The sequence below is a fragment of the Acipenser ruthenus genome, chromosome 14, assembly GCF_902713425.1.
Source record: "Acipenser ruthenus chromosome 14, fAciRut3.2 maternal haplotype, whole genome shotgun sequence".
NCBI lineage: Eukaryota > Metazoa > Chordata > Actinopteri > Acipenseriformes > Acipenseridae > Acipenser > Acipenser ruthenus.
In genome coordinates, this window is record NC_081202.1 from 33,822,486 (window position 1) to 33,836,568 (window position 14,083).

The following is a 14,083-nucleotide window of genomic DNA, read 5'->3' on the forward strand; positions in this document are numbered from 1 at the left end:
TGTTTAAAACGCAACATTGAATGCTGACTGTGCTTGCTTCTACCAAAGATTACAGGTTCAAATGGGAGACTTCAACAGAGCCATATTGTGGAGCTCAATGACAAACCTGTTGGACAACCTGATCAGCACAAACTAGGGGTGTGCTGACACTTGTATTTTTAGAGGAATTACCTTTTAGGAAGTATTTGTCGGCAGGTATTAAATAAATCGAAACGCACTATGCCTATGCCTCATCTTTACAATTACAACTCGAGCTACCACTGTGGAAACTGGGATATGTATTTTTGGAGGAAAAAATATTTGTGGAGTTTAATGAGAGAACATCCTTCCCAGGACTACAATCCCACAATTCACAGCAGAGATTGTGTATTTCTAAGTAAACTAAGGAAAGTTGGGGGAGATTTCATGTCAAAAGAATAAGTAAGACCAATAATCGCTAAAAAATATAAGTTTAGTTTTCGTTAATACCACTGTCATTTGTTATTGATTGATATTTGTGTAAAGAAGGGAAACCGAGGGGCCGCATTGTTTTGTGTTGAGTAATGAACACGTTTTATTCCATGTAATTATACCTAACCACTTCAGATTTCTTAAAGGTAATTACACACCCCTAGTACATACTATTGAGAGCATTCGAATTTGGGATTATGAAAGCATCAGCCCGTCTTAAACTTGTTTACATACAGCACATATAGGTCATGTTACTGATAGCTCTTGTGTTTTCACAGCTGTGTCGGGATGGATGTCTGTGACAGGCTTGTTCTATAGAACTGGAACTTTAGTGCATGGCTGTGGTCATCACATTCTGTAGAGGGGGTTACAAAGGCAGTGGAGGAAGAAATCGATCCCCTTTGTATCATTAAGATGTGAACCAGGGGACTTAATTACAGCTCTTTTTGATTTCCCTCTTCACCTGTCTCCGCACTCTCCCCCCTCCCCTTCTATTCCATCCTTGCTTATTCTTGGTTTCCCAAAGACTCTCACTTGCAGTAAATGTGTGTTTATATTCCTGTCACTATGAGAGGGGACCTAATCACTACCGCACCAAAAAGAAATACACATTCTTCATACACTATCCCCTTTGGTCACTGCGTATATAATTGTTACTGTTAGCTTTTCTATCTGTGCTATATTTTATAATTAGGGCTTCTGTTTTTCAATGTTTTTAATTTTTCGTGGTTTTATTTTTAGCTATTTGAGTTTTATGGAGATGTACCCTGAAATTGTTGGGGTGTGTGGTGTTTTTGTTTTTTTGTTTTTTCTTTTTATATACTGTATGAAATTATTGTTTCCTGTTAATTTCCAAAATACTTGGGTGTTTTTTCTTTCTGGCACAATATGTATAGTATCTCAACAGTACTTGCGCACTTAAGTCGTACCTTTTGTCTTCCACAACTAAATCCTTATGGTCACGGGCATATTCTTCTGGGGTTTTTGTGTGCCTAAGGCATTTATTTTACATTTCGCCACAATTTGCAATTCTGTTTTAAATCCCATGAGCGTGTACTGCAAATCCTCCCTATCAAACTCCCCTAGCAAGAACAATCCTTCGTTTCTAATTTAAATCACACAAGCGTGTGCAATCCTCCCTGTCCGAGGAGTCTCCAGTAGAAATGTAGGAATTTGCTGCCACTCAGTAGTTCAAAAATATATTTGGGAAATGGAAACCAGAAAAATCTGTCAGGAATGTAGGAATACTGTAGGGTAAATCCTGAACTAGTAAAATGAGATTTCTTCCTAAATCATCTGCTTCAAGGTTTATTTTAGAGCTAGCTATTAATTTCAAAGATGGAGTTTTTTTATATATAGTGGTGTAGTCATCCCCCCTTCTCATCTGTGGTTTCAGTTTTTGATGTTTGATCAAAGTGCACTGTGGCTTTACTTCTGGCCTTTGAGTCGCCACTGTCGTGGTGTTGGAGCCAGAGTGGAGGTAGCGTGCATGCTATACTGTATCGGTGGCCTTTTTAAGTCACAGGCTCCTGTAACGCTATCCTATCACTCCCCCTTTAACTTGATTGTACCAGGGATCATAATTCTCCTCCTGTGACCGGCAGCGCTTGAATTTCAGCCATTGTCATCCAAGTCATGGGTGTCGGGCTCTGGCAGAGAAAGAGGAGACTTACCGGAACAATGTATCTAGGATAATATTTTTCCTCTGTTTCCGTTATCCCATTCTGTTGAATTTTTGTGTTTTAAAACTCAAGTTTAAAGCACTCCTGGTTACACCATTAACCTGCCCCCAGTGGATATAATATTATAAGAAATAGCACATACTGCACTGTAGGTTGTGTGCTACTTTTTACATCCACTGGGAGTGGGGGACAGGTTTAACGGTTACACTCAGAAGTGCGAGATGCACTTACTGGTTAGTCTTGCTTATGAGATTTTGCCTAGGTGTCTAGATGATTTTTACTGTGGAAATTTCGGATACAAAAGGGACGCAAGTCAAATTTTAAATGTGAAAATATAAAGGACCATTCTGCGCGGAGCATGGCAGTCTGTCTGATGTTTATGAAGACCCTGTTTGTGCATGCACTGTTTAATTTTTTTATTCTAATAGCATCGTGGTTTCAAGGGAAAACTTAAAATGTGTTATGTCAGTAGCAGGACACTAAGATTACTAAAAACCTGAATCAGACTGCAGCTAGTTTACCAATGGATAAAGGTGTCTGCCAAACAAATAAATAATAATAATAATAATACCTTTCTGATCTATTGTTCTATGTGAATCTGTCTGAGTTTGTTAGTTACTGTGAAATTTGCTACTGACCTGAAAAAAATAGTACCAATAGTAAAGTTCAGTATTGAAGATGGTGTTTGAGTTGGCATTCAAGTTCTGGTGAAGTGGCTCCATTTCTTTTTTTTAAACTACAGCAAATCTCTAGCAGGAAGCACAGACTTGAGTTGTGGATGACAGACCTGAAGCAGGTGATCATATTTGTATTCCTCTCCCCAAAATCCATACGTATGCTGCATATTGCACAAGGCATATGCAAGCCTGGCCAGGTAGCTCTACATGGCTTGTACTGTATATACTGCTGCCTCCTAGTACTGTAGGTATAGAACAACACATTGTCCGCGGCAACCTGTTCACTGATCGCTCAGGCATTCCATTCACCACATGAATGAACAACAGGAAGTCTGGGGAAAGTGACAAGTTCTGGGACCGAGTTTGGAGGTTGATTTAGATAGCTGGTGGAAGATGGAGGGAAGATTTGAGACCCCTATCACTGCACGGTTTAGAGGTAATTTGCGTTTTTTATAAACGGCAAGTTCTCGACCCACAGCAATTTATACTATTTATTTACACTGCTGAAGGCTCGAACCTTGATTCGTAATTGTGTTCCAAACCTCAAAGTCCAAATGTACCCTTTGGTACAAACGTATTTTATTGTATTGTGGTCCAGTATCACTACGCTGATGAAGGCATTACTTGAATCTGTTGTCTGTTTGATTTTAGTGAACTGTATTTTTTTAGCAGTGGTGCACAAGTTATAGCAGATTCAACTTTATTTAGGACCTACTTGGACTAAAGACCTGCACTGAACCATAAACAGAATTGTGTAACACCGAGAACCTACCTGGTGATTAAGGGGTTAAGCAGTTGTTTTGAGTGGAGGAAGGGAGGGGCTCATGCGTGTGCGGTGTAGCAGTTAAATGGAATGGCATTACGATGTCTGTGGGGGGATGGATTGCAGAGGGCCGATTTTGAATGTCCTCCCCTCTGCCTCTGCTGTGAAGAGCAGAGGGGGATTCTGGGAAAACAGTGGCATCTGTCTCCAGGGCAAGGGGCCTTGTCTCGAGCTGGGGCAGGGGGAGCAGTGTTTTGGGAGGGGGGTCTGGATTTAAGGACTGCCTCAGCTGACAACCCCAGTCCCAGTAGACGCTGGCTGCTCTGGCTTCTCTGCAGCAGGCCAGAGCCTATTCACAGCACAAGAGTTTACTTTCTGAATTATTAATGCTCCATAAAACCTCAATACAGACCCAACAATATGAAGCAGGGGAGGGTTCAAAGTTGCTGCCATCTGAATGGTAGAACACTGGTTGAACTTGAACCTCATCTTTAGGTGTCCTTTAGGAGGGGTGAACCCCTCCTGTAGTCTTTTAAAATGTTCACACATGAGTTGACTCGGAGACAGAAGTCTGCTGTGACTCTAAGCGGTGGGCTTGTTCCTGGCTTGGAGAGACTTTGCTATAGCAGCAGTTAATTTTTTCTTTTGTGCAGTATTCAGAAATTCTACTCTAGAAACAAGGACATTTTTGTAACGCGCATAGTTATAACATTATTTAAGTTTACCAACGAAAGTGTTTGCCTTAAACCCAGGACAGACCGGCATTTTGCTGTGTATCGCTGCCATTGCTTTCCTATGGTGTTGGACAAATCAGCGTGGGACGAAGCTGCTAGTCCCGCGGTGTCGCTGTCCGGTACCGCTCAAATCGAATCCAGAGCAATTATTTTCTGGCTGCCGCGCAGTACCGTCGGTGGATTAACTAATCACAGCCAAGTGCTGACAACACGTGCTTGCCAGGAAAAATCATGAACTGTTGTCTAGGAGGTGTCCAAGCAAGTGTTTGATCCCTTTCATAAGAGGACAGGCAAGTCAGTATTGTATACATCGCCCCTGATAAGCTTCCTTCCTTTTTTTTTTTTTTATAATTTCTGTAGTTCAGTACTATTTTTACTAAATAACTGGCTGTAAAAGCAGTAGCACCTCTGGGCTTGACGAGGCATAGCCCCGTCACCTATTCAGCTATGAAAATTAAAAATGTCAATGTTTTGCTCTACAGATGCGTTTTCTTAATTCTCAACACAGTTTTATCCATTCTGCAAGTTCTTGCGTGCGCTAAAGAGTCTGCTGCCAGGGACATTAATATTATTTAGGATTTCAGCTATGTGCCATAAAGATGACACTAGCGGGGAAAGGACTGAGACTCTATTGTCGTTTTTTTATATACAAATAAGCTTACTTGATTTGAAAAACGTCTTGAAACAAACGCAGTGTGTACATAGCAGTAAGTGTACAGTGGAGGCCATTTTCAATGTTTCTTCAGTCTTTTCCCTATAATTTAAAAGCCTTCCATAAATAGTCCTAAACAGTACAAGCATCACTTTTGATACATTACTGCAACATGCATAGTATATATAGTTTAAATGGAAATAGAAACCACTGCAACACCCCTTAGACATTGATGTCAGCTCTATTGTACATTTATTCACTGTGAACCTTAAATGTCTGTGCTACAGTAACATTATGAAGTGGTTCACAACCATAGAGGGGGATCCTTCATGATCACCACCTTTTTATAAAGGGGTTCTAGTGGCCCTTGAACTGAGAAAGTTTAGGAGCCCCTGCTGTAGATGACGATAATAATTTTATTTGGACTTCATTGTAGCATCTAGTTTGCATGGTTGTTGAAACGCACCCCTGATTCAGCACTGTGGCTCAGAGAATGGGAGGGTACAGCCCTGACAGGATTGTAATCGACAGGGAGGAAACCCAGAGCTTTTAAAAGCAGACAGAATGTGTACAGTAGCTGTTTCCAAATCCCTTGGGGACGCAAGGTTTGCTGAACTGAAAAATTAGATTCCGTTCTCCAAAGGCTCAGACTTGTAGCATTTGGCCTGGCACAGTACAGTAAGGGGTTAGCTGATGTGTGAAGTAGACTAGCTGAATGGAAAAAGACAGGAGGAAGATTATTGTTCTTGTTTTTGCACATTTTAGTAAAATAAACCATCTTGTTATGTCTTTATAAATGTCACAGGATAAAACCAGGAGAAATGAACTGAAAACCTTTCTGAGCAAAATACCTACTGTACGTATAGCATTTTTGGTTTAATCTCTTCCATATACTGGCAACTGCACAGCAGTTGTTTTGCAAGAAAGTCGCAAGAAAAATGAAGTTAATTAACATAATTCAAACTCTGTTACAGTAGTTTTTTTTTACATGTTTCTTTTTAAGCTTGAATTTTGAGTCTGCAAATTGACCTTTTCCTCCATTAAGGAGAGATGCTGAATTCCTTCTGCCTTAAAATTTGTTCATTATTTCTACGGTACAAAACAAATTAAACTCATTAATTAAACACAATTTATCTGAAATGCTGTTCCCCTTCTCGTTTGCCCATTACTGTTGTGTAACAAGGACAAGCTGATATGAGGACGCAGGCTATTTGCCACCTATTGTAGCAGTGTGGAGTAGTGGTTAGGGCTCTGGACTCTTGACCGGAGGGTTGTGGGTTCAATCCCCAGTGAGGGACTCTGCTGCTGTACCCTTGAGCAAGGTACTTTACCTAGATTGCTCTAGTAAAAACCCAACTGTATAAATGGGTAATTGTATGTAAAAAAAAAAAAATGTAATTGTATGTAAAAATAATGTGATAGCTTGTAACAATTGTAAGTCGCTCTGGATAAGGGCGTCTGCTAAGAAATAAATAATAATAATAATAATAATAATAATAATAATAATAATAATAATAATAATAATAATTGTAGACAGACAGACGTCTTGGCAATTTACCTTCTGACAGATCTGAATGTTTTAATTCGGACCTCCATTTTACCACAGCTGTTGCCTTTTGTTTTTCCTGCAGTTGGACAGCCCTGCGGCCTTCTGTAAGCATGTTTTGCATTTTTTGCTACAGCCTTTCAGTGCCATAGCTGGAAGGGACGGACAGGGATTTGCATGACGAAACACAATCATGTTCGTGTCTATTCAGAGGAGTAGCCGTGTCAGCATCCAATAAGCATACCAGCATTTAGAGCATGGAACCCGTCTGGCAGGACAGCAGAGTAGTGACGTTCCTAGATCAGGAAGCTGGTCGAGAAACACAGGCAGGTACTTGCGGGGGTGAAAGCGCTGTTGCGCCGTTGTTTTTATTCAAAACAATAATAAATAAAAAGGGTTGACAAAACACTGCTCACAGAGCAAAACAAAAGTGCATACAAAAACAGGTCACGAACACGGATATCTCCCTCCACTAAAAACAAATACTGTGCAGGTGCTTCCCAGCCAGAGGAGCGATTGCTTTATTTCTATTTCGCTTTCGTCTCTCTCTCTCTTTCTCTTTCTCTTTCTTTCTTTCTCTTTCTCTCTCTCTCTCTCTCTCTCATATATATTCCTCTTTCTAAAACACCCACCCCAATAAGCAAATGCTGCAGTTTTTTATACATGTGACCATCTCCAGGTTAGTAGATGGAGATGGTCACATTCTGCATGAGTTTAATATTTGCGTGGTTGTCAGCAACTCTATTCTCTGCCGACCACACATTCTCACGAGATGTCTGACAGATGAGCTGCTACCATCGCCTCTGCTAAACCACCTTTAACTGTACAGTAATAAACAAAACATCATATTTGAAATTAACACAAACCAGTGCATTCAAATCATTCAGTACAACACACAAACCATTTTTTTAAATACACACAAAACAATACATTAAATCACCTGTTCTTAAATCCCAAAATAACATTTCTTGTCCTATTTATGTGCTGTTCTACCCTGCCACATAACTACATTGCAACTTTGAATGCATTGCGGTCCCTTTTGTCCCAGTAAAACCTATTCATAATGTTCTATGTGTGGTACTCAAAGTTGCAATTTTTTAAACGACAAAAGAAAAAAAATCCTAAATATATCACTGTTGGAGTGCATTCTAGTTGTTATCGGTGAAACACTATGATGCCTGAAAACAGTGTTGCTGAGGGAAGCATGTACGTGAATGTAGTAGTAACTTTTTTTCAAGATGATAAAGACCCAACACTTTGAGATATATTACAGTAGCGTTATACTCTACACAACTATTACACATGTGAGTAATTAACAGTACTGCAGACATACAGCACCGTCGAAAGCCTTGTATCTTGTATTTGGAGGGTTATATAAACTTGCCTAGCGTGGTGGTGACCAGCTGTGGCTGCCGTAATCAAGGTGACTTTTTTAGTTTTTGCTGGGCAGTAGTACACTTTGAGTTATTGTCTGAATATATGAAACCCTTCTGCATTGTGTTGCTTTTTCTCAGTTGCTTGTGCTTTCCAGCCATCTTTCACGTAGGCCTATCCATTTGACTTCATGTTACTGGAGCAAATCAATCCATCTGAAAAGCCAGTCCCTTTCGAGTATGCCACTGGGGATGCATTGTTTTTGTTCACTTACACATAATATAATGTGTGAGTGAACACAGGACATCCAGGATTGGGGACATGGCGTATTTTGGATTTTTTTTTTTTTTTAAATATATTTTGTACAGATTCGTTTTTTAAATAGTTAAAATTTATATTGTTGTCCTTGCTTCTGCACTGTTTGCTTTTGTTTGAAATTAAAATGTTGTCAGATAATTCCCCTTTTTATGTACTTGCTGGGCATGTTGTTGTTGTTGTTGTTGTTGTTGTTGTTATTATTGTTATTATTTTTATACTGTGTAACAAATTTATTTATTTTTTTGGTTCCTGGGTAGTAAGTGTTATTTCCTAATTGCTTATGCCTCAAAAGTATAGAAAATGGGTATTATTCCCCACAAACTTTGCTTTTGTGACCAGGACAGTGATATTTTGAAATTTTACCTATTTTCCAGAACATTCCAGATAGATTCAGTGCTGAGTAAACTTGGAGTAACTTCTAGAACTTTCTAGAACTTTCCAGTAATATAAATAGTAGTATAAATACAGGGGCCTTAAGCCCACCAGTTCAGTTTAGTTCCAGCTGCCTAAGTGGATACATATCTGCATTTTTCTGAGATGGCATCAAGGTCATAGGAGACTTCAAAATGGTGGCATTCCTGATGGGTCTCCAAGGCGGTTTTACCAAGTTTCCCTGCTATCTTTGTCTTTGGGACAGCAGGGACACCAAGGCTCACTACCACAGGCGGGACTGGCCACAGCGGACCGAGTTCTCTGTGGGGAGGAACAACGTCAAGTGGGAGCCACTGGTGGACCCCCGGAAGGTGCTGATGCCACCACTGCACATCAAATTGGGCCTTATGAAACAATTTGTCAGAGCTCTAGATAAGGAGTCGGCAGCCTTCAAGTACCTTCGACTCCTTCCCTAAGCTGTCTGAGGCAAAGGTCAAAGCCGGTGTCTTCGTCGGACCACAGATAAAGAAGATCCTGGAGTGCAATGAATTCCCCAAGAAGCTCACTAGTAAGGAGAAAGCGGCTTGGAACAGCTTTGTCGCAGTGGTTCGGGGCTTCCTGGGCAATCACAAGGCCGAAAACTATGTGGAGCTGGTTGAGACTCTGGTGAAGAACTACGGCACAATGGGCAGTAGGATGTCCCTCAAAGTCCATATCCTTGATGCTCATCTTGATAAATTCAAGGAGAACATGGGAGCGTACTCGGAGAAGCAAGGCGAGCGCTTCCAACAGGATATATTGGACTTTGAACGCCGCTACCAAGGACAGTATAACGAGAACATGATGGGAGACTACATTTGGGGGCTGATTCGTGAAAGTGATTTACAGTATAATCGTAAATCTCGAAAAACTACTCGCTTCTAAATCTTTTGTAGTCATTTTTTATTTACTTTAGTATAAATACATGTTAATTTGGATTCTTATGTTGTTTTTTCCTGACTTTATGTGAACGAAAAGACACAAATTTGCACGTTTTCTCATTGGAAATAGGTAAATTTCAAAATATCACTGTCCTGGTCACAAAAGCAAAGTTTGTGGGGAATAATAGCCATTTTCTATACTTTTGAGGCATAAGCAATTCGGAAATAACACTTACTACCCAGGAACAAAAATTGTGTTACATAGTGTTATTATTATTTTTATTTTCTAGTACAACTGCTAATCAGGGTCTGTAAACTATTTCTAATAAAAGGGTATATTAAAAGACCCTTACAAATACAACACAGAGATATGTACATCTAATATTTTTGAATTGTCAAAGGCGCAAGTTTGATCCAATTCTTCCACGACAGCGTGAGACTTGCAGCTCTTCCCCATTCCCCTCTATCTGAGTTCCCAGCAGAAGCTATTTATTATTATTATTATTATTATTATTATTATTATTATTATTATTATTATTATTATTATTATTATTATTATTTAATTGTGCATTCATATGTTTGAGTGAGTCTTCCACCCTCAAGGGCTCAGCTTATATTGCAATTGGCCAATATCCACAGTTGTTTGTCAAAGGTATCCCATGTATGCTTCTGTTGCACACATTAAATGGTGATTTCTTGTTTCTTTTGAAAATATATTTATTCAGGGCTACAAGAGCACAACACAAACAAAGCAGTATGTAACTGTAACAAGCAGAACGGGCAGTTTTTTGATTTGGAACTTTTTTAATATATTAGAAAACAGAATAGGGGGATTTTAGGAATGCACACACACACACACGGTATAAATCTATTCTCCAGCAGCTTACAGCAGGGGTTTTTAACCTTTTTTTTTAAGCTGCACCCCTTCTGTCTGGAGGTTTCAGCTCAAGTACCCCTTTACAATTCTCACTCTACTGAATGGCACAACAGTTGTAATAAAGTGGAGAATAATCCTGATTAATACATTTCTTTCCCTCCCTGTATTATTATGGGTGACAAACTGCTGGTTTAGGACAGAGTACAGTAGGCTTAATTCTTAAAACTTTTAATTACAAGTATTTGGATCCACAGAATTAAAAGAAAAGTATTTAGTAATCTTTGGAAACAGTTGTATTCGCTTTCTATTCGGTAAAGTTAGTATAATTAATACAAAGTAGTGTGCATTGTAAAAGTTTTTTACATTACCGTTTACTTCCCATCTCTGCATAATTATGTGCCATTTAAAATGTTTACCTCAAGATAAAACTATAATAACTACTAACAATGATACACGTTTTTATTAAAGTGAACAAATTATCCAAAGGGATTCGGTATGACTTTCTGTCGCTTTGCATTTTCTGTAGACTCTTGTGCTTTCTTCCTTTGTTTTGCAAGTAAGCAATGTATCCATTTCATCAAACACCGAAAACAAATTCAACCAGATGCTATTGCTGTTACTGAAATGCAGCCGCGCCTAATAAATGAAACACAAACCGTCAAAGTATGAGTATTATCATTAATAATTATATTTACCAGAGCATTTATACTGTAGTTCTAAAAAATGCAGAAAGATTGCACTTTCTTGATTTTAGAAGGCTTGATGGTCCACTGGTTAAAGAAAGGGGCTTATTACCAGGAGGTTCACCCCCCAAGTCTCTAAGTTGATTTGGATAAAAGCGTCTGCTAAATGACTTAATAATAATTAGTATTCAATTAGTATACAACAACTTGAAAACAGCAGAGTTCATAGGAACAATCGCCAGACGCCTGCTTCACCCACCCTAATGGAAATCCTGCCCACTCAATCGAAGTCACGCATGTGTAAGTACGGACATGATATATTCTGTGTCTTTAAACAAAAATGTAATATTTATGCACAGTGGTTTAGAGATACTGTATAATACTGTTAAATCATTTCATTTTTATTTGTGCATTTCTGAGTCGTCCTGCGTACCCCTATGACCCTTAGAAGTACCCCCTGTTTTGTTTATTTCTTCCTTGAGATGGGATGGGGGGCTGGTAGTAAAACCTGGAATGCGACTGCTTTGCAATTGTGCAATACGAGTCTCTCACTGACACTGCTAGGTCATATTAAAACCTGCATACTGAGGGGGGCAGGGGGAGTTCCTGGTAAGTGACACGTTTCTGAACATCTCGGAGTCTTCTGGGAATTGAATTGTAGGTCGGCGCGGTGATGTCATAGCGCTGTAATGGCCCGCGCGGTGATGTCAGCACGGTCTTGGACTCTCGGTGATGTCATGATATGCTCCAGACTAGCTTGTGGAGCATAGATTTCACCCAATATTTATACCCCAAGTCCCATGTGCACCTTTTTTGTGCTGGTGAGGGGTCAGTCCCAGTGCAGAACATGCACCCATTATAACTATAGGGAAAACAGATTTGTAGGGCTGTCAGCCCGTGGCCTGTCATGCATCCAGAAAGGTACTGCTAGTTCTTATATTAACACACTAAAGTAAAACTTTCTGAACTCCCTTTACAGCAAATATAGTCGAGTTAACACTACAGAAGTGTATTCCGCTGATTGGCTGACATGCAAGGACCGGTACAGAAGTGCTGATTGGCTGACATGTAACGGTGGAAAAAAGCCTTAGTTGGTTGCTAAGTAACCAGTTCAGAACGTTCAGACAAAGGAAGGAAGAGAAAGTGAGGACTAATTTGGAGTAAAAAGTGATAAATAAATGAATGTACCTATTTCTTAAACTATAAAGTGCGTTGTGTGTTTTTTTTTTTTTTTTTTTTAAATTGCACAAGTATTCGCAACCCCATTGAAAGGCACTGGTGACCCCACAGTTTGAGAACCGCTGTAGTAGAGGTTGAGGCAAGTACTGTACTGACTGAGGAGACCTGGCTGTGTCCAGCAGATGGCACTGTTCTGTAAAACCAACACAAGTGTGTGTGGAATCAGGAGATTACTGCAGTTCAGATTAAAATGATTTCCCCCAGCATTCTTTCTTTTAAATCAATAAGCAAAGATACATTAAGAATTGTTTGAGATGCATTTAACTGAATAGTCTCTCTCTCTCTCTCTCTCTGTCTGTCTGTCTGTCTGTCTGTCTGTCTGTGTCTGTCTGTCTTGCTCTCTCTGCCTCCATTAGGAACTTGAAGACGCGCTTCACAACCAGGACATTGACTTTCTGTTTGATCTCATCTCTTGTCTTCTTCAGGGCTGCTATCAGCGCACAGATATCACGTGAGTAACACATTAGCAGAGCGCCATCCCTTCTGTTGTAGGTCCAGTTTTCCTCCACCAAATACACAGCAAGGGAAAGCTCGATCTAGCCCTGGGCTATATTCAAGCTCAATAGGACTATCAATGTAGCTTCTTGAGCATGTAATGCAATGATATAATATTGATCCACTGTGTGTGTTGCAAACCACTGGAGTGGCAGTTTCCCTTCCAAGTCCCCCCTATGAATGGTAGGCACTGTTCGGGTGAGGGCCTGCCCTGAACAGCAGGGAATGTAGTTCAGGTTGGAATCAATGAGGTGCATGGGAGAGCTGTGTGTGGAAAGTCACAAGGTTCCTACCTACACTCTGCCTGGTAGTAGTCAGTACCATTTTTTCTTTCATGGGAACGACTCTATCAGACTCATCAGAGGCTAATGCAGCGGTTTGCAAACTGGAGGGCATGGCTCACAGTGGGTAACAGATGACAGATTTGAAGGGGAGCGTCTTCCTGCCAGCATACATGCTACATGTTTTCCTACACCAGTCACATACAGGCACTGTCCTCACTGCACAGCTTGTCTACATGCTCATTTCAGCAAGCAGGCTGCCTGTTGCACATCAAGCCCTGGGCAGACACATGGCAAATTACATTTAATAGAGAAAAGTGTAATGTACTGCATGCAGGCAATAAAAATGTGCATTATAAATATCATATGGGAGATACTGAAATTGCAGAAGGAATCTATGAGAGACCTCTGAGTTTGTTGACTCAGAAATGTCTTTTAGACAGTGTGGGGAAGCTATAAAAAAGGCTACAAGATATATAGTGAAAAGTGTTGAATTTAAATCAAGGGAAGTAATGTTAAAACTTTACAATGCATTAGTAAGACCTCATCTAGAATATAGTTCTGGTCACCTCGTTACAAAAAGGATATTGCTGCTCTAGAAAGAGTGCAGAGAAGAGCGACCATAATCATTCCGGGTTTAAAAGGCATGTCATATGCAGACAAGTTCAAAGAATTGAATCTATTTAGTCTTGAACAAAGAAGACTACATGGCGATCTGATTCAAACATTCAATATTCTAAAAGGTATTGACAATGTCAACCCAAGGGACTTTTTTGACATGGAAAAAGAAACAAGGACCAGGGGTCACAACTGGAGATTAGATAAAGGGGCATTCAGAACAAAAAATAGGAGGGACTTTTTTACACAGAGAATTGAGAGTCTGGATCCAACTCCCCAGTGATGTTGTTGAAGCCGACACCCTGGGATCCTTCAAGAAGCTGCTTAATGAGATTCTGGGATCAATAAGCTACTAACAACCAAACGAGCAAGATGGGCCGAATGGCCTCTCGTTTGTAAACT

At 40.0% G+C, this 14,083-nt stretch overlaps 1 protein-coding gene across 3 annotated transcripts in view; it reads left to right on the top strand.

Annotated features, from left to right (window-relative positions):
• LOC117419544 (chromatin remodeling regulator CECR2-like) overlaps positions 1 to 14,083 on the top strand; it is a 70,748-nt gene that overhangs the window by 20,831 nt on the left and 35,834 nt on the right. For all 3 annotated transcript variants that reach the window (XM_058986419.1, XM_058986420.1, XM_058986421.1), the window contains exon 2: positions 12,644 to 12,738. In XM_058986419.1, coding sequence (XP_058842402.1) covers positions 12,644 to 12,738 — 95 coding nt within the window. The remainder of the gene's footprint in view (positions 1 to 12,643; positions 12,739 to 14,083) is intronic.